The sequence below is a fragment of the Meles meles genome, chromosome 1 (assembly GCF_922984935.1).
Source record: "Meles meles chromosome 1, mMelMel3.1 paternal haplotype, whole genome shotgun sequence".
In the NCBI taxonomy this organism is placed as follows: Eukaryota; Metazoa; Chordata; class Mammalia; order Carnivora; family Mustelidae; genus Meles; species Meles meles.
In genome coordinates this window covers 216535404-216556977 of record NC_060066.1, presented here as the reverse complement: position 1 = coordinate 216556977, position 21574 = coordinate 216535404, and the positions used below count along the sequence as shown (strand labels likewise).

Below are 21574 nucleotides of genomic sequence, written 5' to 3'. Positions count from 1 at the left end.
CGAGCCTCCGGATTGGGCAGCCGGTAACCAATCCGGGCGTCAGGGAGGCGGCCGGGGGCGGGGCAGCGGGTCCAGCGGCAGCCGCGGCGGGGGGAGGCTGCGGCGGCGGCGGCGGAGCAGGTGAGCTGGAGGGCGGCGGGCTCGGGCCCGGGGCGGGGAGCAGAGCTCAACCGAACTCGGCAGGTGGGCCTGGGCATCGCCAAGGGGCCAGGCGTGGGAGGGGGCGGCCGAAGGCCTGGCTTCCACGCCGCCCCGGTCGCCGGACCCCTGCTTAATCCCTGGGCCTCGGCTGGAGCGGGACCTGCCCAGGACTAGGCTCTACCCGAGCGCGGGGTCCGAGCCCGGCGCCACCCGGAGCTCCCTTCCGGAGCAGGACTTGCAGGGCTTCCTGGGCAGGGCCTCAGTCCAACCCGCTGGGCCTGGAGGGTGTGGGGCAGGGTGGGTGCCCCCTTCTCCGGGGGCCTTCAGCCTGCTGACAGCCACGGAGGCGGGGCGCTCAGGCAGCCCTCCTGCCCAGACTTGACCTTGGGGTTGTGGGCTGACCCTGGGGGAGCCTTGGTGGTGCCCTGCATCACCTCCCCAGAGTTGGCGGGCTGCCTGGCCCCGGCTACACAGCCCGTGTCCTTCCTGTTGTTTGCAAGTTCAGAAAAGCTCCCAGCAGCTCCTCTGCGCTGCTGGCTCAGGTTCTAGACAGGAAGGCCAGGCGCACAGGATGTCTGGTGTCCAGGAAGGTAGCCCTGAAGGCCTCAGGGACCGAAGACAGGCCCTGAGACAGGGGAGGGGCGTGCCGGAAGTCTCTGGAGCTCCCGGTCTTCCTGAGGCCCAGGCACGACTGTCCCCCACACCTGACGACAGGGTGAGCTCACCTCTGGGGGCTCCGCCCAAAGCCAGGAGCCTCCAGGGCCTCAGCAGCCACTAGGCCCCATCAGATGCCCCTGGCATCCTGGGGGGCGAGACGCAGCTGAGTCCTCAGGGACTGTCAGAGCCCAACCCCAGTGCTAGCCCTAGGCGCCCAGGAGGACAAGGCTGGGTTGCCCAACGGCACCCATTCAGTTTGTGGGCACTTGCATGTTTATGGAGCGACTGTATGAATGTGAGCAGAATCCAGGATGGGACTCTGGCCCCGGGCACTTCCGGAAGGTTCCTTGGGGCTGGGGGAGGGCCTTGTGGCTGTCTTCAGACCTTTGGCCCAGCTGCCCTTCTGTGTGGCACCTGCACCACTCCAGCAGGAGTGAAAGATCGGTGTCTGTCAGGCCATGCTGACTTTGCAACCTCTGCTCCGGCCCAGGGTGCAGCAGAAAAGCCAGGAAGGGCCCAGCCCACCTGGCCACCCTTCCCGGCCCTCCACCTTCCATAGTCCTTACCTCGTTTTTACCTACCATGTTGGACTTTACCGGCTTTCTCCAAGAATATCGCCCTGACAGGCAGGGCTGGCTGTTTATCTCATGGGCCACCCACCCCGGAAGGGTGCTTGGCTCTGGGCAGAGATGCGGCTCTGGTGTGTGACTCTGGTGACAGAAACAACCAACAAACGAACCAAAAACCGTGAGTGAAGATGTTTGCCATCGATAAGATATAGCAGAGTGGTTTGACAAGGCTGAGTGACAAGGAGTGACAAGTGCTAAGGTCTGTGGGCTCGTGTTCCAGGCCCAGGGCAGCATCGGATCCTTGTGTCCAATCTTGTGGCCCAGGCAGAGGGAAGTAGGCTTCTGGGGAGAAGGGCACTGACCAGGCACGGGGCCCAGTGTGGGCTTTCAGTGGGGGGCAGCTGGATCCCAGCAGTTGTTTTCTGACTGCTCTCGCCCCCTCCCCCGAAAAACAGTGACCCAAGGCGTGAGCTGACTCGCAGGGAGACAGCCCAGCAGCCTGACCTCCCACGTGTTTCGGCGCGGATCGAGAAATGGACGGCGTGGACTCGGACTTCAACCTGAGGGTCGTGTTGGTCAGTTTCAAGCAGTGTCTCAACGAGCAGGAGGAAGTGCTGCTGGACCACTACCTCGCCGGCTGGAGGGGGCTCGTCAGGTGCTGGGGGGCCCTGCCTTGGGGGGCCCACCCCCCCATGTGTTGTGCTGGGCGCTGGGCACAGCCGGCTCCCACCTGCCTGGGGCCGGTCAGCCGTTCTCACTCACCCCTTGGCCGGCAGCTCCTGCAGGGGCGCGTGTGCTCCAGGAGGCGGGGGGGGGTCTCCCCCACACCCAGGCTGAACTCCTGCTTCCCCTTGAGCAGGTTCCTGAACAGTCTGGGTGCCATCTTCTCCTTCATCTCAAAGGATGTCACAGCAAAGCTGCAGATCATGGAGCGTCTGTGCGGCGGCCCCCAGCGGGAGCACTACAGCAGCCTGCAGGCCATGGTAGCCTACGAGGTGGGCAACCAGCTGGTGGACCTGGCGCGGCGCTCCCGCCACCCGGACTCGGGCTGCCGGACAGTGCTTCGGCTGCACCGTGCCCTGCGCTGGCTGCAGCTCTTCCTGGAAGGCCTGCGCACCAGCCCCGAGGACGCCCGCACGGCCGCGCTCTGCACCGACTCCTACAACGCCTCGCTGGCGGCCTACCACCCCTGGATCATCCGCCGGGCTGTCACCGTGGCCTTCTGTACGTTGCCCACACGCAAGGTCTTCCTGGAGGCCATGAACGTGGGGTCCCCACAGCAGGCTGTGGAGATGCTGGGCGAGGCCCTGCCATTCATTGAGCGAGTCTACAGCGTCTCCCAGGAGCTTTATGCCAAGCATTCCCTGCTGGATCTGCCCTGAGGGCCAGCGGGCCGGGGCGGGGGAGGGGGGCAGCCGGCACCCATCAGTGCCCCCACAGAGATGTGTGGGTGCCCCAGGAATGGGAAGAACACTGTCCTCTGCTCGCTGAGCTTGATTGGAACCCCGGGCCCAGCGTGGCCCACCCAGAGGCCGCGGGCCCTGGCAGGCTGCTCCTCCTTGTCACCTTGCTCTGCCAGGAGCATCTCTGCTTGACCCTCTGCTGAGATACACATGTGTCCAGTCGGGCCTCACCCAGATGGCGAGGTGCAGAAGGCAGGGCATGTAAGGGGCAGGATCAGCATTCATGGGAAACCCAGAGAAGCTGCCCCTGCCCGTGAGCCGAGTCGTGGAATGGGGCAAAGTCCCAGGGCCCCGTGGCACAGAGACTTCATCCTGCTTGCCGGCAAACACACTCAGCAGGTGCTTGTCCACCCCTGGCCCCCCTCAGTGTCCACACCCAGGTACTCCTGGGCCCCTCCACGAGGGTCTGGCCGTCCCCAGGACAGGAATAGAACCCCTGGGCAGCCATTGGCAACGCAGGCTCTCTCCCAGTCGCCCATCTCATTAGCCAGGGACCCACGTGTCATTGGCAGCAAGAGCCAGGAGCTGAAGCCCTGAGTGGAGGCCTGCCCTGCCTCTCTCTCTGCACTCTCATCAGCCGCCCCCTGCGGCCATCCAGTCCGTCAGGTCCTCCCCCAGGCAGCTGCCTGTGAGTCTGCACAGCACAGCCCACAGCTCTGCTGGTCAGGGGCTAGCCTCTCCCTCCCCGTCATCCGGCAAGAGGCTGTGTTCCCTCCTCCCTGCCCCTCAGAGCTCAGGAGAGACAGACAGAGATGGTGCGGAGGGAGCCTGGACTAGAAGCCTTGCCAACAGGCCAGCCGTCACCCAGCACTTGGGGACCTGGTCTCTTCTACGGGCTCTTCACTGAGCTCAGGCCCCTCGAAGCCAAGGGAACGTATCCACCACGCAGCAGACACGCGCACGTCTGGCGGAGACCCTGGGAGAGTGTAATCAGGTTTTTCCAACATCAATAAATGCCCCTACAGAGCAGGCAGTGTCGTGCGGCTGGGAGGGGGGATGTGACCGCATGCGTCAGCCACGGGGACGTGAGGCCTATCCTGGCCACCATGGGGCAGGGGGATGCCACCTGTCTGTGCTTGTGTCCCCCGAGCCCCCACCAAGGTCCATGTCATTATCCACAATTTGGGGCTGGGCTGGAAGGGCAGGTCTGAGGCCAGTTGCACAGCCTGTAGGGAGAAGAAAGACCTTCCCAGCCTGCGGCCCGTGCAGGGGAGCTGTCCTGAGCCTCAGCAGTGGTTGCGACAGAAGGAGATACATATTGGGCAGCTCTTGGACCCCCAGCGTCAGACCCAACGGTGTCCAGGGCTGGGCCCCCTCCGCCACCTCCAGGCCTGCTGTTCGGGCCTGTCCCGCACGGACCCCAGCGCCGTGAGCTGCCCACAAAGGCAGGTGACTGAGGGCTGCTGTGTGCTCCATGTGCATACAGGCGTGCAGGAGCCGCGCACAGCGTGTGTGTGCTGCATGTGTGTGCTGTGTGCGCAGGTGCGGTGCGAGCCTGGCTTCTGCACACGTACGTGCGTGCCCCGAGCGCGCCACGTAGCTTGGTTCCTCCCCACGGGCAGCAAAGATCCCATCCCAGACCATCTCCAGGAAACGTCCGCAGGGTTGAGACCACCCAGAGCTCCCACTCCACTGCAGGGGTGTCGTAGCCTCCCCCCGTTCTGGGTTCCTCATGGGCACCCCCACACCTGAGCCTCGTGTCACATCCGTGGGGCACCCAGAGGCTAGGGAGGAACTGCTGGGCTCACCTGCACACACCTGGTGCTGACCCAGCTGCAAAGGCCCATTTGGCTACAGCCTTTCCTGCCTTGTTTGCATGCGCAGCCCTGCGGTCCCTGCGGTGCCCTCTGTCCCCCCCGCACCTGCTGTGTCAAGAGCCCAGGCAGGGTGTGGGCAGGTCCAGGCTCAGGATCCCTGAAGTTTCTGTCCTCAGATCCTGAACAGAGCGACAGCCCAGACCTTCAAGTTGCACTGTCCTCCCACAGTCCCCATCCTGGGAAAGCCCCCTCCCCCGCCCCAGCCCAGCCACAGGATGGAGAGTCAGCGGCTGCCCTCCTGGCTGGTCTGCCCGAGCCTGCAGGTGGAGTCCTGCTGCATCCTCCCCCTCCCCCGCAGTCCCCCTGGCTAACAGTCCTGCCCAGGGCTGGAAGATGTGTCTCTGTCCCTACTACTAGGGACACCGATCCCACCTCCAGGCAGCTGAAGACCCCAGGATCCTCTGGCAGAGAAGCCCTGAGTGTCCCTCTTTTCCAGGAAAGGGGAGGGTGCAGAGGGGCTTGGACACAGCCAGGTAACAAGATCATGGTCCGTGGTTGCTCAAAGCCTGCCTGCCCAGGTCACTATCAGCCAGAGAGCCTGGTGGGTGGCAGCAGGAGCACAAACCTACCGGGCCCAGGAAAGCAAGGGTGTCCCCAGGGGCCCCTAGGCTTGGCAGGTGAGGACCAGTGAGGATTTTGCTAAGCAAATCCTCTGCTCTCCCCGCCCCAAGTCATCACAGGGGGGACTCCCCATCCTGCTCTCTCATTCACGGTCCCTGCTGGAAGCTGCTGCCTGCCATGCTAGGCTGGACTCTCCTGGGCCTCGTGGCTCTCTCAGGCCTCGGGGCAGGCGCCCCACTGTGCTTATCCCAGCAGCTCAGGATGCAGGGGGACTACGTGCTGGGCGGGCTCTTCCCCCTGGGCACAGCCGAGGATGCAGGTCTGGGCGGCAGGACACAACCCAATGCCACCGTGTGCACCAGGTAGGGGGCGGGGTGGGGAGCAAGGGTGACGAGGGTGGGGCTGGCTCAGGTCTGGGGTGCTCCTGAGTGGGGACAGGGTGTTGGCCACCCACAGCCCTGTGTGGTCCCAGGTTCTCGTCCCTCGGGCTGCTCTGGGCGCTGGCCGTGAAGATGGCCGTGGAGGAGATCAACAACGGGTCCGCCCTGCTGCCGGGGCTGCGTCTGGGCTGCGACCTCTTCGACACGTGTTCAGAGCCTGTGGTGGCCATGAAGCCCAGCCTCGTGTTCATGGCCAAGGCGGGCAGCCGCGACATCGCTGCCTACTGTAACTACACGCAGTACCAGCCGCGCGTGCTGGCTGTCATCGGCCCCCACTCGTCCGAGCTCGCCCTCGTCACCGGCAAGTTCTTCAGCTTCTTCCTCATGCCTCAGGTGCGGCCCCCCACCCCCGGGAGCCCCCGCCCCCCCCCGCCAGCCCTGCCCGCAGGAGCCCCCACCTCAGGAGCTGCCTCGCGTCCCCACAGGTCAGCTACGGGGCCAGCACCGACCGGCTGAGCAACCGGGAAACCTTCCCGTCCTTCTTCCGCACGGTGCCCAGTGACCGCGTGCAGGCCGAGGCCATGGTGCAGCTGCTGCAGGAGCTCGGCTGGAACTGGGTGGCTGCAGTGGGCAGCGACGACGAGTACGGCCGGCAGGGCCTGAGCCTCTTCTCCAGCTTGGCCAACGCGAGGGGCATCTGCGTCGCGCACGAGGGCCTGGTGCCGCTGCCGCACGCGGGCAGCCTGCAGCTGGGCTCCGTGCCGGACCTGCTGCGCCAGGTGAACCAGAGCCTCGTGCAGGTGCTGGTGCTCTTCTCCTCCGCCCGCGCGGCCCACACCCTCCTCGGCTACAGCATCCGCTGCAGGCTCTCGCCCAAGGTGTGGGTGGCCAGCGAGGCCTGGCTGACCTCGGACCTGGTCATGACGCTGCCCGGCTTGGCCACGGTGGGCACCGTGCTCGGCTTCCTCCAGCAGGGCGCCCCGATGCCCGAGTTTCCGTCCTACGTGCGCACCCGCCTGGCCCTGGCGGCCAACCCCGCCTACTGTGCCTCGCTGGACGCCGAGCAGCCAGGCCTAGAGGAGCACGTCGTGGGGCCGCGCTGCCCACAGTGCGACCACATCACGCTGGAGGACGTGTCTGCGGGGCTGCTGCACCACCAGACCTTCGCCGCCTACGCGGCCGTGTACGGCGTGGCCCAGGCCCTCCACAACACACTGCTCTGCACGGCCTCAGGCTGCCCCCCGCGGGAGCCTGTGCGGCCCTGGCAGGTAAGGGCGGGAGCCCCTCCCCCCGGCCCATGCTCCCGAGGAGGAGTTTCCGTGTGGAGTTAGGGCTGGAGCCGGCGGCCGGCCCAGCTCTCCGTCCACCTGCTCCAACCCGCCCACCAGCTCCTCGAGAACATGTACAACATGACCTTCCACGCACGTGGCCTGGCGCTGCAGTTCGATGCCAACGGGAACGTGAACATGGATTATGACCTAAAATTGTGGGTGTGGCAGGACCCGAGGCCCGAGTTGCGCACTGTCGGAGTCTTTGACGGCCGCCTGAAGCTCTGGCGCTCCCAGCTGTCCTGGCACACCCCAGGGAACCAGGTGAGCCCCCCTCACCCCGGATCAAGCTCGAGCTCTGTCGGGCGGACGGGTTGGGGGGACCATCCGTAGTCTGGGGGCACACCCAGCCAAACACAACCTGAGCCCCAAGGCCCCGTGCCAGCTGCCTGTGTCCCAGTGCTCCCGGCAGTGCACGGAGGGCCAGGTGCGCCGAGTGAAAGGCTTCCACTCCTGCTGTTACGACTGCATAGACTGCAAGGCCGGCAGCTACCAGCGCAGCCCAGGTGAGCGGCTCCCCCAGGCCTGCATGAGCTGAGGACAAGCGGGGAGCAGGACACGTGCGGTCTGGGTCCTGGCTCCAAGGCCAACTCTGAGGCCAGAGCCAGTGGGTGGGAGTGAGGCTGAGGGCCCAGTGCCCCCCCCCCAGTGCCCCTTCTTTCCTCCCACAGATGCCCTCCTCTGCACCCGGTGTGAGCAGGACCAGTGGTCCCCGGACCGGAGCACACGCTGCTTCCCCCGCAGGCCCACATTCCTGGCATGGGGGGAGCCAGCCGTGCTGGGTTTGCTTATCCTGCTGGGCCTGGTGCTCGGCCTGGTGCTGGCAGCCCTGGGGCTCTTCCTCCGGCACTGGGACAGCCCACTGGTTCAGGCCTCAGGTGGGCCATGGGCCTGCTTTGGCCTGGCCTGCCTGGGCCTCGTCTGCCTCAGCGTCCTCCTGTTCCCTGGCCGGCCGGGCCCTGCCAGCTGCCTGGCCCAGCAGCCACTGCTCCACGTTCCACTTACTGGCTGCCTGAGCACACTTTTCCTGCAAGCGGCCCAGATATTTGTGCGCTCGGAGCTGCCCCCCAGCTGGGCAGAGCAGCTGTGTGGCCGCCTGCAGGGGCCCTGGGCCTGGCTGGTGGTGCTGCCGGCTCTGCTGGCAGAAGCGGCGCTGTGCGCCTGGTACCTGCTGGCTTTCCCGCCGGAGGTGGTGACGGACTGGGGGGTGCTGCCCACGGAGGCGCTGGTGCACTGCCGCGTGCGCTCCTGGGTCAGCTTCGGCCTGGTGCACGCCGCCAATGCTGTGCTGGCCTTCCTCTGTTTCCTGGGCACCTTCCTGGTGCAGAGCCGGCCGGGCCGCTACAACGGCGCCCGCGGCCTCACTTTTGCCATGCTGACCTACTTCATCACCTGGATCTCCTTCGTGCCCCTCTTTGCCAATGTGCACGTGGCCTACCAGCCCACGGTGCAGATGGGTGCCGTCCTCCTCTGTGCCCTGGGCGTCCTGGCCACCTTCCACCTGCCCAAGTGCTACCTGCTGCTGTGGCGGCCGGAGCTCAACACCCCTGCATTCTTCCTGGGAGACGCTGCAGGAGGGCAGTGCAGCAGTGGCCCTGGGGGGGCAGGAGACTCGGGGCAAACACAAGTGACGCCCGACCCAGGGACCTCACCCCAGCGAACCCAGACTTAGTTGCGATGCCCCCAAACCAAGTTCCCATGAGGCAACCCCAGGCTGTACCCCCGCTGCTGAGACCGACCACCCGCAGCCCTAGATCCTGACTGCAGGCTGACTGCTGACCTTGACGCCCCAGCGATCCTCGGACCTGACGCACCCGCTTGGGGCCCCAGAGCAGGTCTGCATGTTTTAGACAAGCCCTGGCCAGGGTCTACCCATGGGACCCAGTCCCACTGGTCCAAAAAAGAGGCCCACAGAAAGATTCCTCAGGGCTCCTGTAGCTCATGCCAAGAGCTCAGGAGAGGCCCCAACCAGATCCCCTGAAGTCCAAGCTGGGCATTACCTGCCGGGCCAGGCTCAGCCTGGAGCCTCCAGCCAGCACCCCGTCCAAGCATTACCGGGGATGGGAGGCTAGTGGGTGGGCTGGAGCCGCTCTGACCCCTCTGCAGGGGCATTCGATTGACCATGGGCCCCCAGAGTGGGACAGGAATGGTAAGCAGGTTGGGGCCCCACTTGGGGGAGGATGGGGAGCACACCCCACCTCCTCTTTTCTCCGTGGCCCGGCCCGAGTTGGTAAAAGGGGGTCAGGTGGCCACCAGCACCGTGGACAGAGCCCGGGGTCAGCACCAAGGCCAGTACCCACAGCCAAGACCCCTGGAGCCAGGCGCTAGCACCACGGACAGAAGACCAGCCACCAGGACCCTGTCAGAAGCCAGGACCGGGGATGGAGCCCTGGTGCGGACCAGGGACCCAGAGGACAGCACCTGGCCAGTCCTCGGTCAGCTCTCAGACAGGCCCTGGGGAGGCTGGACAAGCCCCGACACTCCAGCCTTCTAAGGTACCCCGGAGAAGAGAAGAGACACAGACCACACATCAGTCCCATAAAATTAAATGCTTTTTAGTCTTTAAAATAGCATTTACACAGAAGCAGCTCTATTAACTATCTGGACAGACACTCTGACTTGATACGGTATCTACAGCGCAGATGTGTGCAGGCCAGAAACGCCAGGAAGGAAGCGGCGTGAGAGGGTGGGCAGCCACCCAAGGGCAGCAAGGAGGAGGAGGCTGGCTACGCCCTCCTCCCCGCACCCTGCCCCTGCAGCAGCTGTGTGCATCTGGGCCCCTTGCCCCTCAGGGTCACATCCCACCACCACCAGCTGAAACACGTCCCCCTCCCATCGACCCCTCGCCATCCCTCCCACTTTCAGATGGGACGTGTGTCCCTGCGTTCAGTCTGAGACCCGGTGTGTGTGGGGGGTGCTGGCCACCACCTCCCCCAGAGCACACAGGCCAGGCAATAAATAAATAAATTAGATCCCTACCCTGGGCATCCACAGAGGGGCCTGGGGGCTCTGATTCCACCTTCAAGAAAGGCCAACCCAGCCCAGGCAAGAGTGGTGGGGCCTGTGATTCGAGCAAAGGGGGGGGCGGTGCAGGCCCACTAGCCACTCCTCAGCTTAGTCTGGGGCTCTGTGCGCCGCTCTTTAGGCAAGTGGGGGGGTCCCTGAGGCACACCCCAAGGGCACAGGGTCTGCACAGACACAAGCTGCTCCAAACAGGAATGGACGGACTGCTGAACTCAGATCATGGTGGTCTGGGCTGCCCTTAGGCCCTTGCCCAGCCTGCGCCCACTCTGTCCAGGCCTGGGCCCCCTGACATGGCCCCTTGCGTGCATGGAAGCGCAGGCTGGCCTGACCCAGGACAGCCACCAGTAAGGCAAGCTCACACGAGCCCCAGAGACGATGCCCTCCTGCAGGAGCGGGCAGGACTACCAGCTCCCCCACCTCGGGGCCGAGCGGAAGGCACTCTCCCCTCAGTCACATGATGTCAACAAAAAACTCACAGGGGTTTCCCATCGCCTTCTGGAAGGACTGGCGGCTGCCCGTCAGCTCTGGGGGAACAGCAGCCAGCTCCCGGACAGGCGGCCCCCCCGGCGGCCCCCCCACCACTGAGTAAGCCTTTGTTAAGGGATACAGCGGGGGTAGCCCCGGGGCAGCAGCCGAGGCCTGGCTGTGTGGGCTGCTGCCCCGGCTGAGCTGGCTAGCCGGACGCTCCCGCCAGCTGCCGCCACCCACCCCGCTAGGCGCCGTGTGGTCCGACTCGCTGCCACTGCCCCCGGCTCCAGCCGCCCGGCGCTCCTTCTCACGGCCCAGTGCCCGCCGGCTGCTCCCGCCGGTGCTCCGGGTGGACCCGCTGCTTTTGCTTCCTGGAGTCGAGGACAGGGGACAGGAATGAGATGCTCAGTGTCACGCCATGTCACTGCCAGGATGACCGGCCACTGCCAGGGACACCAGGGACAGAACCTGGTGGTCTCAAGCAGGGTGGCTGTGGGAGGGGGCAGCCATGCAGACAGGAGAGCAGGGCTGGCCCCACTCAGAGAAGCAAGAGCAGCAGCAGCAGGCTGGGGGGAGGAGGGAGGCAGGACGAGCAGAGGCAGGCAGGCAGGCAGGGACACTCTGGGGCCAGCTCGGTGCCCCCCTCTCACCCCGATGCCTGACCTTGCAGCTGAGAGCCTGAGGCCCAAGTGAGGCCCCGTGTGCCCGGTGCTCCCGTCGGCCATCTCTGGGCCCCCCACCCCCAAGACCCACCTTCCGTCCAGCCCCAAGGCCCTGGCCAGCTACTCAGCTCAGCCCCCGTCCTGGGCTCCCAGGAAGAGCGGGGACCCTGAGAAGGCCAGCTGGCCGGGAACATGCCGAGAGGGACGCCGGGCGGGACCCTGGCTTACCGGCCCGGAGGGTCCGCTCCGCTAGTCCTTCAGTCTAAGGCTTGCTCAGCACAAAGCAAGGAATAGCACAAATTACACAGCAGGCCCGGCCCGGGCACCCGCTCCCGCCTGCGGCACCCGCTCCCGCCTGCGGCACACGCCGCCGCCAGCCGGGCCTGCCCAGGTTCTGCAGGAGCCCAGCACCAGCTTCCTCTGGGCCACCGCTGCCCTCTGACCTGCTCTCCTCTCTCCCCCATCCCTGTCTGCCTCTACCAGGCTGGCTGCCTGACCTCTGTCCCCTGGCCTCAGTGACACCAACAGCCTCAGGCCCCTCCTCCAACAAGTCCCTCCTCGGGGACACCCTTGAGGGTTCCTGCTCTCCGTGCATCCTAGGGTGGGTCCCCGGTTGTCTGTGGGACTGTCCACCTCTGGCTCCAGGCCAGGCTGCAGGTGCTGGGGGCAGGTGTCTGTCCTCCACCGTGTCCTGGGACCTCTCAGCGTCCTTCCCCAGCCCATCTCCTGGCCTTTTGCTTCTGCTGCACCTGGAACGTCAGCACCCCGACGACACACAGCCTCAAGTCTGCAGAGTTCTCCCCGTCCCCCTGAACCACTCACCCCTTCCAGAAGGAGCTCACCCAGGGCCTCAGCACAGAGCAGGGAGGAGCACATGGGGCGGGGGGGGGCGGCACACACGGCAGAGCCAGGCGGCAGGGACAGTGCGGAGCTGGGCACCCAGCAGGCTCTCACCTTCGCTCTGCTGACTCCCTGCGCTGCCGCTACCGTAGCTGAAGCCAGGGTCCTGGTACGCAGGTGGGAAGCAGGGCGGGGGGCCCGGGTACTGGTAGGGGTAGCCCTGACCCAGGGGCCACGGGGCGGCCGGATGGGGCAGGGGGGCCAGCGTGTCCTGATCCGAGGCCCCGCTGGAGCCGCTGTTGAGGTTCAGGGCTGCGAGATCTGGCGGGCGGGGCGGGCGGGTGAGGGTGGTGTGGGTCAGCCCTCGGGGGCCCCCCGCCCCGCAGCGCCCCACTCACTGCTGCATAAGTCCCCGAAGACGTAGTAGCACTGCTCGGAGAAGGTGATCTTGTTGACCGTGTGCCGCAGGAAGCCCCGCTTCAGCATGCTGCTGGCGTACTTTCGAGCCTCGCGCCGCTCCTTGAAGCCCTCCACGTGCGCGTACAGCCAGTCCACCACGTCCGCCCCTGCCCCGGAGCGCGCGTCAGCGCCCAGAGCCTGGGCCCCAGCCCGCCCGCCGGGAGCCAGCCCCGCGGCCCCCCTCACCGATGACGGCGTTAGCGATGGTGATCTTGAGCCACATCCGGTCTCGGATCTCCAGGCCCGAGTCCGGCAGCTGCATGACACGCACCACCGCGCCCATGTCACTCTTCACCGTCAGAGGCGTCTCCTCCAGTTCTGCAAGGCACGGGCCGCCCCGCCTCAGCCCTGAGCAGCCAAGGGCAGGGAGGGCTGGGATGGGCCGCGGGGCCACCGTGGGGACCCCGCTCCGAGTCCGGTCTGCGGTCACAGAGCCCAGGCCAGGAGGCTCTCCAGTGACTGTGGGCTCCGATCCCACCACAGCCCAGACCCTCACGGCGGCGGGGAGCAAGGTGGGTCGGGTCTTTGTCCCCTACCCCTGCAGATGCTCCGTCAGGATCTCGGGCCCAGACCCAGGTGAGGCCACCCCCCCACTGCACCCCCAGCCCCGCAGACCAGAGCCCCACAGGGAGAGGCCTCCTCCCCTGCCCCACTCCGCTCGCTCAGGGCTGTTAGTCGGGTTAGCTGCAGCGAAGCCGGGTGCGGGCCAGGCGCAAGCCCTGCCTCTCCGCTCTGGGGGAGAGGGACCCCCGGGCTGGCCCGGCCCCTCCAGGCATCTCTCAACCCCACCATTCGGCCGGCTGGAAGGAGGGCGTGCGTGAGGGCAGACACACGCGTCGGCCACATCCGTCCACGTGCAGGCCGTCTGCTGCAACAGAGCTGGGTGGGCGGCCTGGGGCCCCAGGTCCCTGCTCCCCTGAGCTGCCACTTACGTGGGGCGCCGGGCACAGAGCTGGTTAGTGAGGAGGAGCTGGTGCGCGTGACGGCACTGGAGCAGGGGCTCGTACCGTAGCGGGGCAGGGCTCCGGTCAGCGCCGCCGTGTGGGACAGCCAGGCGGCGGGGTCGATGGGCCGTACCGGGTCAGCTGGGTGGCCGCCGTGTGGTAACGGACGGACGGACGGACGGGCGGGCGGCACCGCACGGTGGAGCACAGAGGCACAGAGGAAAGGACCTTCAGGCTGGGCAGGCGCCCTCACCCCCCCTCCCGTGGCAGCCCTGCAGGGTCACTCACCCCTCGGAATGGTGAAGTAGCTCCGGGGGGTCGGGTCCCAGCACTTGGCCACCGTGAGGCTGATGGGCCTGTGGGGCGCAGCAGGTCACACGGGCGAAGCCGCAGGGGCCCCCGACACGCCCCCGCCCGCCCCCACACCTCACCCCGTCTGGGACACGATCTCCCGCAGCACCCGCACAGCGTCGTCGTTGCTCATGTTCTCGAAGTTGATGTCGTTTACCTGGGGGGAGAGGGGTTCAGCGCGGCGGCTCGGGGAGCTGGCCTCAGGGCACCCGGCCCCCCCCGCGGCCCCACACCTGCAGCAGCATGTCCCCCGGCTCGATGCGCCCGTCGGCCGCCACGGCCCCACCCTTCATGATGGAGCCGATGTAGATGCCGCCGTCACCCCGCTCGTTGCTCTGGCCCACGATGCTGATACCCAGGAAGTGGTGCCTCTCTGCGGGGGTGAGGGGTGAGCAGGCGCCCGCCGAGGGGTGCGGCCCAGCCAGGTGACCCGGCACCCCGCGGGGGACCCCAAGGAGGCCTCACCCATGTTGAGAGTGACGGTGATGATGTTCAGGGACATGGTGGAGTCCGTGATACTACTGAAGGAAGAAGCCTGCAGAGCAAACCCCAGTGAGGGCCGGGGGGCAGGGGCTTCACGGGGCGCCCCCGCCCCACCGCCTGCCCCGCCGCCACCTACCCGGTCCGCCTGCCGCAGGCGCTGCTTCCGTCGCCTCCGCCTGTGCTTCCGGATGAGCCGCGAGGACGTGCTCTGCTCCGTGGAGCTGCTCAGGCTGGGGGAGGGCGGCGAGGTTAGGAGCCTGGCCCAGGGCTGCAAGGCAGGGGCAGGGCGGAGGACAGGGCACCCACGCGCCGGCTCCCAGGACACCCCTAACCGGGTCCGCCTGGGACGAGCTGGGGTAGAGTCTGCCCAGGATTAGGCTCAGCTCTGGCGCGGACACGGCCTGACCCACACGACACGTACCAGCGCCGCACCTCCGTGCAGCACCACTCAGGCAAGACAGACACACAAACATGTGGAAACCAGCCTGCGCGTGCACACACCCACCCATGTATATACACGTTCCTGGAATCACACACCCCCACGCGTGTGCACATATCTGCATCCCATGTGGGACAGGACTGTGCACACACCTGCTCACACCCCCATGTGCACACACATGCCCTGCGGGCACACTTGGTATATGCTCGCACACATCTGGACGTGCCCACCCCCACACACCTGTAACACCCGCGCACACACCTGCATGCACACACACCCACACAGCGTCCATGTGCTCACACACCCACGCACGCCCGTAACACCCGCGCACACCTGCAACACCCCCCACACACACCCGCATGCACACCCCCACGCACCGGCTTGTGTTGTCATCCTCATCGGAGTCGATGAAGCTACTGGACTCGAGTTCGCTGCTCAGAACCGCAGAGGCACTGTCGGGGGGCAGCCCCAGGTCTCGCCGCCGGTCCCCCCTTGGGTGCCCATTGGTCCGGGCAACTGTGGGGACAGCAGGTAGGGGAGCTGGCCGTGGAGTTCCCCGTGTGGCCTCAAGCACCAACGACCTGGGAGCCCACTGTGGGTGGGGGGAGTGTCCCTGGGGTCCTTGGCAGACAGGCCTAGGCCCTGCACTCTTGGACTCCCGTCGGTGTGGGGGCACTACTGGGAGGAGGCAGGTCGTAGAGTGCACCACGGGGTCCTGGGCATGTCTAGGGTGCGGCTTCATTACCTTCTTCACGGTTCCGCCGTCGGGCTCGCTCGCGCCGGTGGCTGACCAGAGACTCCGTGCCAGTCTCATTGTCCATCCCGTCGCGGCTGCTGGCTACGTTGGGGCTGTGCCCATGGGAGAGGGTGGGCTGGGCAGTCTGCGCCGCCTACGCTGCCCCACCGCCCGGCTCCTGCCCTCCTCCCCCACCACACGCCTGCCCCGCCTGGGCCTCCTTGCCCAGCCCACCTCCACTGGCCGTGGGTCCCGGGTTAGCTGCCCCTGCCCCTGACAGGCCTGGCCGGCAGCAGGCCCCTCCGGAGCACCAGGCTCGCCCCACCCCCCACCATGCTTACTGGAAAGAGGGTGGCCGGGAGTCCCCGATGCCGCCCGTTCTCTCAAGAGGTGGGGGCAGGTCTGTGTGACCATCGGTGCTCTGAGACCCGGCATCTGAGTGTACGCCCTCGGCCAGGACCAGCTGCGGAGGACAGCAATGGCTCAGGGCCACCCGCCGGCCTGCAGGCCTACCCCCACCCACACGAGTTCAGCCGAGCCCAGCCCCTTCCCTAGCCAAGTACCCTTCGGCCAACATCCCATGGACTCACCCAGGAGACCACACGGCCGTTGAAGCAGGGCAGCTTGGCGTTATCATCGGAGATCTCCTCCTTCACCACCCTGTGGGCAGACAGTGCCGTGAGACCACCTGCAGGAGGGCTGACTCCCAGCAGCGGGCTCTGGAGGGAAGATGCCCCCACACTCTCATCCAGGGTGCACGCCAGCCCAGGCTGTCCAGCCACGTGCCCAGACATCAGTCTGTGTGGATGCCCCTGCCTGCAGCAATCCCGTCTGGGGACCCTTGTCATCCTTCTGCAGACACCTCCCAGGGCCCAGGTCAGGAGGAGGTCCAAACTCCCGACCCTCGAGGGTCACCTCGTCACCCCTATAATGCAAGCGTCTGCCCCGCTCTGTGTCTCTGTGCCCCACGGAGTGTGGCTCCACGACAGCGGGGCTCTGTCTGGCTTCTTCTCTGCACCTCCCCCCGCCCCCAGACCCAGCCCCAACCCAGAACAGGGCCTGACTCACAACAGGCCTCAATACAGATGTGAGGATAAGCAGACCACACGAGCACACGCAGGCTGCGATGGGAGGGCACGCAGACCTGTAGGCGCACACGGAGGGCAGGCCACTGCCCGCCTGGCCTGTCCACCTGGCCGTGGAGACAGCAGCAGACCCCACTCTCTGCAACAGCCCAACTCAAGGCCTGAAAGGACAGCCAGGCACAGGCTGCTGGGCCCCCTGAGAAGTCCCAGCCTCAGAGGCCAGCAACCAGCCCCGGCCTGGTGGTGGGCGGTGGGAACGGTGCCCAGGCAGGACACAGAAAGCCAAAGCAATGCTAACGGGGTGGTCAGCCAGCGACAGTGTGGCCAGACACAGCTGGGTCTGGCCACAGGGTCAGCTGTCAGGTCCAAAGGGCCGAGGAAGAAGCAGCCAGCATGGTTCACAAGGGCCGTGCAGAGGGACAGGCAAGGGGTATGGCCCAGTTGCACCCCACACTGTGGCCTCCTTGAGGCCCAGAGATCAGGGCAGGCAGGGCCAGGCCTGCAGCAGGAGGCAACCGACGCCCTACCCTCCTTGAGCCCAACACCGTGGGACTTCCACACTGGCAACTCGGGCCCAGCAGAAAAACAGGAGCCGGGAGAACGGGCAGGAAGCAGCCTTGTGACCTGTTGAGCCTGGACACCGGGACTCCGGCAGCCCTGGGCAACACCAGGTGGCAGGAGGCCTCCACGGGGCGAGCACGCCGCACTCCTCCAAGGGAGCAAGGCCCAGGTCCACCACCCACTGCTCAGGCCTCCGAAGACAGGAGAGACAGAGCCGGCCAGGACTGGAGGGGGCACCCTGCCAGCATCCCGCAGCAGCGCTCTGTGTGCCAGCCACGCAGGGAGCAGAGAGGTGGGCAACGAACAGGAAGAGAAGACCCTGTACCTGGTGCTCCAACCAGTGCAGACACCACAGCTGAACAGAACAAGCTCCCCGAGGAGCCTGGGACCCAGCGCGTGACTCAGCTGAGGTTCCCCAAGAGGGGCCACCAGAAGACGACCTAAGGGGACCCAGCACCCCCGGGGCCTCTGCCAGCTGCCGCCAACAGAGAGCCGTGCAGCCGGCCTTCCTGGGGGCCTGGTGGGCTGAGAGCACGGGCTGCGAGGGAAAGCAGCAGCCCAGACTCGGGAAGGACCTGGTTCCTGTTCCACGGCCCAGGTGGCCCCACTTCCCCGCCACTGCCAAGCCCCCGCCCTTTCTGACTCACCCCGGCCGGCAGACGAGCTCCCAGCCCTCGCTGCACAGAGCCTGCCTGGCTCCCGCCTGGCCAGGGCCTCCAGGTGACCAATCACCCAGGGCTGCCCGAGCCTCTGTGCCCCCTACCCCTGCATCAACGAGCCCCCAGGGCCCAGAGTCCCTGCTCCCCTGCCGGAGGAGCCCGAGTCCCCCAGCCCAGCGTGATAGGACATCCCGCCTTCCACCCGAGGCCTGGAGCAGCGCCGGGCACCAAGGCCCCCACCCAGTCAGGCCAAAACAGCCAGCAGGTGGGGGGGGTGCCAGAGCCTCCAGGACAAGGGCACAGGTGCCTTCCTCAGGATGCACGATGCTGCCCACCACTGCCCAGCAGAATCTCTGGGAGCTCCAGGCAGAGCCAAGGGCTGGGGAGGCCTCAGTGGAGCCTGGGGGAAATGCCTCTGCAGAGCTCTGGGGCTCCCTCCCAGGCCAGGCCTCACCAGGGGGAAAAGCAGACCTCAGAAACAGTCTCTGCAGACCCTGAAGGGTGCCCGCCCAGGGCATCCCCGCCCCCCGGCACCTTGCCCCCAACCTCAAAATTCCTGGCAAGATCCCAGTTAGCCTCAAACTGCGGCTGTCCGGCCCCGCCCGCCGCCCCCGCAGACTCGCCCTGGCAAGGAATCTGCCCAGAGCAGGGCCCTTAGAGCCAAGCACAGCCACAGGGGGACCCCCAGGGCTCCCAGAGGCCACAGCATGCCACAGGCCAACCCTGCCTATTTTCAGAGACGCAGGGTCCCCCCACGAGACTCCTGGCACAGAGCAGGAAGATGGCAGAACCAGCTCGGATGTGACAGAGACTCGCAGACAGCCCCCCATGCCCCAAGTCAGGGATCCTCAGCTCCCACCGTGCCTCTGGCTGCCCCTTCCCCCCAAAGCCCCCCGCCTCCTGACCCTAGAGCTCCCCCAGGCCGTGGCCCTGCCAGCTCCAGGACAAGGAGGTTACGGTCCTCTACACCCTGCCATACGTGCCGAGGGTACCTCTCTGGACCCTCCCAACACCACTGGGGGCCCTGAGCCCAGATGGACCGGCTGTGGAGGGCAGAGTGGGCACTCGCCCAGCCCCCACCCCCCTGCCCCGCCGCCCTCACTGGCCCACAGGCAGAGGACTTCAGAGACCAGAGCTCCTGGCCCAGAGATGGAGGTACCCGGGCCGCTGCCGGGCAGATGAGCTAAGTACCAAGTCCATCCAGGCCTGCAGTCAGCAAGGCAGCCCCGGTAGCAAGGGACTCCAACCCCTGCCTCACAGTCTAAAAGCCGGCCCCAGACTCCTCCCCATGCCACCGATCAGCAGAGCCAAAGCTTGGCACCTCTGGGCCAGCCCACCACAGCCCCAGGGACCTTCCCCAGCTTTGCTGTGACCTGCACGGGAAAAGTGGGAGGGAGGCACAGGACCCCCCCGACTCGGCCAAAGACGGGAGTGGGACCCGGCGCAGAGCGGGTGACCGGGGCCACACCTCAGACTCCCCTTTCCCTTACTAAGTGGCCAACCATGGCTGGGAACGGGGGAACTCAAGGCCTGGCCTACAGTGGGATGGCGGGCTGGGGCAGGAGGCCCAGGCTCGCCAGGGTGGTCCTCACAGCCCCTGATCTGAGGCTACCCCTCTCACAGAGGGGTCACTGCCCAGCCCACCCAGGGTTGCCGAGAATGCACGCTTCCTCTCTGCCCCTCCCTAGTAGTGGTGGATAACAAGAAAGTCTAATTGTCCAAACTTCCCTCAGGCCCCCCAGGGAACTGCTGAATGGCCCCTGATTGACCTGACCTGGGGCTGCCCAGGGTCCACGCAAACCAGAGAATCCAGGAAATGGCCTCAATGTCAAAGTCCTGAGACACAGTCACACACAAGGACACAGGCTGCCTGAGGGCGGCCAGGCACACCTGCTCAGCCCATGAGGCCTCTAAGTACCCCACCCCCCCAGCACTGCTGAGCTGGGGACTCAAGTTACCCACGGCTGTGCCGGGTCAGGCCTCAGACAGAGCTTCAGGCGTACAGCCGGCCTCCTGCTCACGGTCCCAGAGGCCCTGCCCAGTGCAAGCGGGAAGTCCCCTCCGCCAAGACAGCCACCACTAAGGCTGGACATGGGGACACTGGCCCAGCCGCAGCAGATGGTCCAGGCTGCTCCCGGGAACCCAAGTACTATGTGGTTCAACAAGCACAGACCCGACAGAGAGCGCCCTTCAGGCAGGAGCGTGGGGGGGGGGGGGACGAGAACCGTGGCCCCTAGTGATCCTCGACCTTGCTCCACCCTCAGGACCCTGAGGAGGGATCCAGAGGGAGGGTCTCTTGAGCCTCTGGAAACTTCCGCAGACCACTACAGACAAATCTGTGCCGGCTGGAGATCCCCTCTTTTCCCCCATGCTAATTACAGCGGACCCACTGGGCAGCTAGGACCTGCCCTCATCCCTTCCCTCCCCCCGACATTCCTCTGACCCCAGGCCCCATGAATCACACGCCCTTCAGGTCAGCCCTATAAGCACCTGCCCTCCACAGAAGTGGGGCAGGGGGACCCTGACTCTGACAAGCGCCAAGCTCACCCTGGGCCACGGACCTCGACCACCAGCAAGTCAACACACTCAGCCACACAGGCCCCCGCCCAGAGTGGGTGGAGAAACGAGGACCCTCGCCTCCCCACCGCCCAGCGCTCGCAGGCTCCCGGGCAGGCAGCCAGGGCCCCAGGCGTCCCCAGCTCGGGGCACAGCCAGGCTGGGCGCGCGGCACCCCCGGGGCGCGGAGGCACTGCGCCGGTCACAGGCCCAAGACGCCCCGAGGCCCCGCCCGGCGCGGACAGGTGCGGACACCCGTCCCCGCGCACGGCCCGGCCCACTGACCCGAAGTCCTGGTCCATGGACTTGAAGAAGAATTTGTAAGCGTGCACCGGCCGGTTGCTGAGCACATTCTTGAAGTCGGCCAGCGTGACGCGCTCGGGCGCCACGGGCAGCTTGACCAGGTACGGCGTCTCCTCCTCGTCCATGTGGTAGATGATCTTGGTCTCCGCCATGGCGCGGCGGCGGCGCGGGGCCCGCGCGGCGCTCCCGGCCCGGCCCGGGGCTCGAACGCCGGCGCCTCCCCGCTGCCGGCCTGCGCCCCGCCCGCCCGCCCGCCGCTCCCGGCCCGGCCGCTCCCAGGCCCCCGGCGCCCCGCCCGGCCGCCCCGGCCCCACCCGCCCCGCCGGCCCCGGCTCCGCTCGCGCCCCGGCTGCTGCCCCGCGGCCCGCGGCCGCCCATCCGCCCCGGCCCGGGGACGCAGGCAGGGAGGGCGCGCGAGGCCCGGCCGCGTCCGCGCGCGCCCCGCCGCCGCCGCCGCCGCCGCCGCCGCCGCCGCCGCCGCCGCCGCCGCCGCCGCCCCCTCGGGCCGCGCAGTTAAAGGGACCGCCGGCCCCGGGCTGAGCGCGCCCGCCGGGGGGCGCCCGAGAGCGGGCGGGGCCTGACGTCACTGGGCCGCTGGCGGCGCGGCGCGGGGCGGAGCTGCGCACGCGCGGAAGGGCCGGGGTGGGGGTGGGGGCGCGTAGGCGGCGGCGGCGCCTGCGCAGAGCTCCCGCCGCGCTCCCGTGCCCGCCCCCGCCCCCCTTCTCCCACCCGGGTCCCCGGCCCGGCACGCGGGACGCCCGCAGTGCGTTCGGGCCGTGAGCCCTGCTCGGCCTCCGGTGTCGGCCCGCGGGCGGGCGGGCGCGCGTCCCCCGGAGGGAGAGCGCTGGGGACCCCCCGGAAGCAGCCCTGCGGTCAGAAGGGAGACCCCGCCCGAGGCGACGGCAGGTCCCCCGCCGGGGCCCCCGGGGGTCGACCGCACCACCCCGGAGGAGGCTTCCTGTTCTCCACCCCCTTCGCGAGCGCCCCGGGGCCCGTGGGTGCTCAGAGTCGGGGCCGTCCCGGTCGCGTCGGCGGGCAGCGGGGGCAGCACGGGAAGCCGAGGTCACTTGTGTGCGGGCGGGAGCCAG

General features: G+C 67.3%; 3 protein-coding genes across 7 annotated transcripts; 2 read left to right on the top strand and 1 right to left on the bottom strand.

Moving 5' to 3' along the window:
• The first annotated feature begins 56 nt into the window (after nucleotides 1-56).
• On the top strand, nucleotides 57-3799 carry LOC123939958 (ceramide-1-phosphate transfer protein). 3 transcript variants are annotated; one of them, XM_046002154.1, is made up of 3 exons: nucleotides 57-120; nucleotides 1823-2022; nucleotides 2227-3799. In XM_046002154.1, exons 2-3 carry the CDS (start codon nucleotides 1901-1903, stop codon nucleotides 2747-2749), a joined length of 645 nt encoding a protein of 214 aa, XP_045858110.1. In that variant the 5' UTR covers nucleotides 57-120; nucleotides 1823-1900; the 3' UTR covers nucleotides 2750-3799. The 3 variants fall into 3 exon arrangements, with proteins under 3 accessions (XP_045858110.1, XP_045858101.1, XP_045858091.1); XM_046002145.1 differs by having other exon boundaries at nucleotides 71-183; XM_046002135.1 differs by lacking the exon at nucleotides 57-120 and adding an exon at nucleotides 127-1545.
• A 122-nt stretch (nucleotides 3800-3921) lies between these two features.
• TAS1R3 (taste 1 receptor member 3) lies at nucleotides 3922-9332 on the top strand. Its single transcript, XM_046002090.1, has 6 exons — nucleotides 3922-5570; nucleotides 5681-5981; nucleotides 6074-6856; nucleotides 6977-7180; nucleotides 7302-7422; nucleotides 7588-9332. Exons 1-6 carry the CDS (start codon nucleotides 5386-5388, stop codon nucleotides 8586-8588), a joined length of 2595 nt encoding a protein of 864 aa, XP_045858046.1. The 5' UTR covers nucleotides 3922-5385; the 3' UTR covers nucleotides 8589-9332.
• Nucleotides 9333-9450: 118 nt separating this feature from the next.
• Nucleotides 9451-20758, bottom strand: DVL1 (dishevelled segment polarity protein 1). Of its 3 annotated transcripts, XM_046002123.1 has the most exons (16): nucleotides 20469-20755; nucleotides 15913-15982; nucleotides 15664-15785; nucleotides 15332-15435; nucleotides 14964-15102; nucleotides 14284-14377; nucleotides 14130-14199; nucleotides 13898-14037; nucleotides 13745-13821; nucleotides 13602-13669; nucleotides 13302-13454; nucleotides 12556-12687; nucleotides 12309-12476; nucleotides 12025-12231; nucleotides 11299-11338; nucleotides 10652-10779 (listed from the first exon to the last, which is right to left on the bottom strand). In XM_046002123.1, the coding sequence occupies exons 1-15, from the start codon at nucleotides 20636-20638 to the stop codon at nucleotides 11328-11330; spliced, it is 1725 nt and encodes a 574-aa protein (XP_045858079.1). In that variant the 5' UTR covers nucleotides 20639-20755; the 3' UTR covers nucleotides 10652-10779; nucleotides 11299-11327. The 3 variants fall into 3 exon arrangements, with proteins under 3 accessions (XP_045858069.1, XP_045858060.1, XP_045858079.1); XM_046002113.1 differs by lacking the exon at nucleotides 11299-11338 and having other exon boundaries at nucleotides 9451-10779; nucleotides 13377-13454; nucleotides 20469-20758; XM_046002104.1 differs by lacking the exon at nucleotides 11299-11338 and having other exon boundaries at nucleotides 9451-10779; nucleotides 20469-20757.
• Nucleotides 20759-21574: the final 816 nt, after the last annotated feature.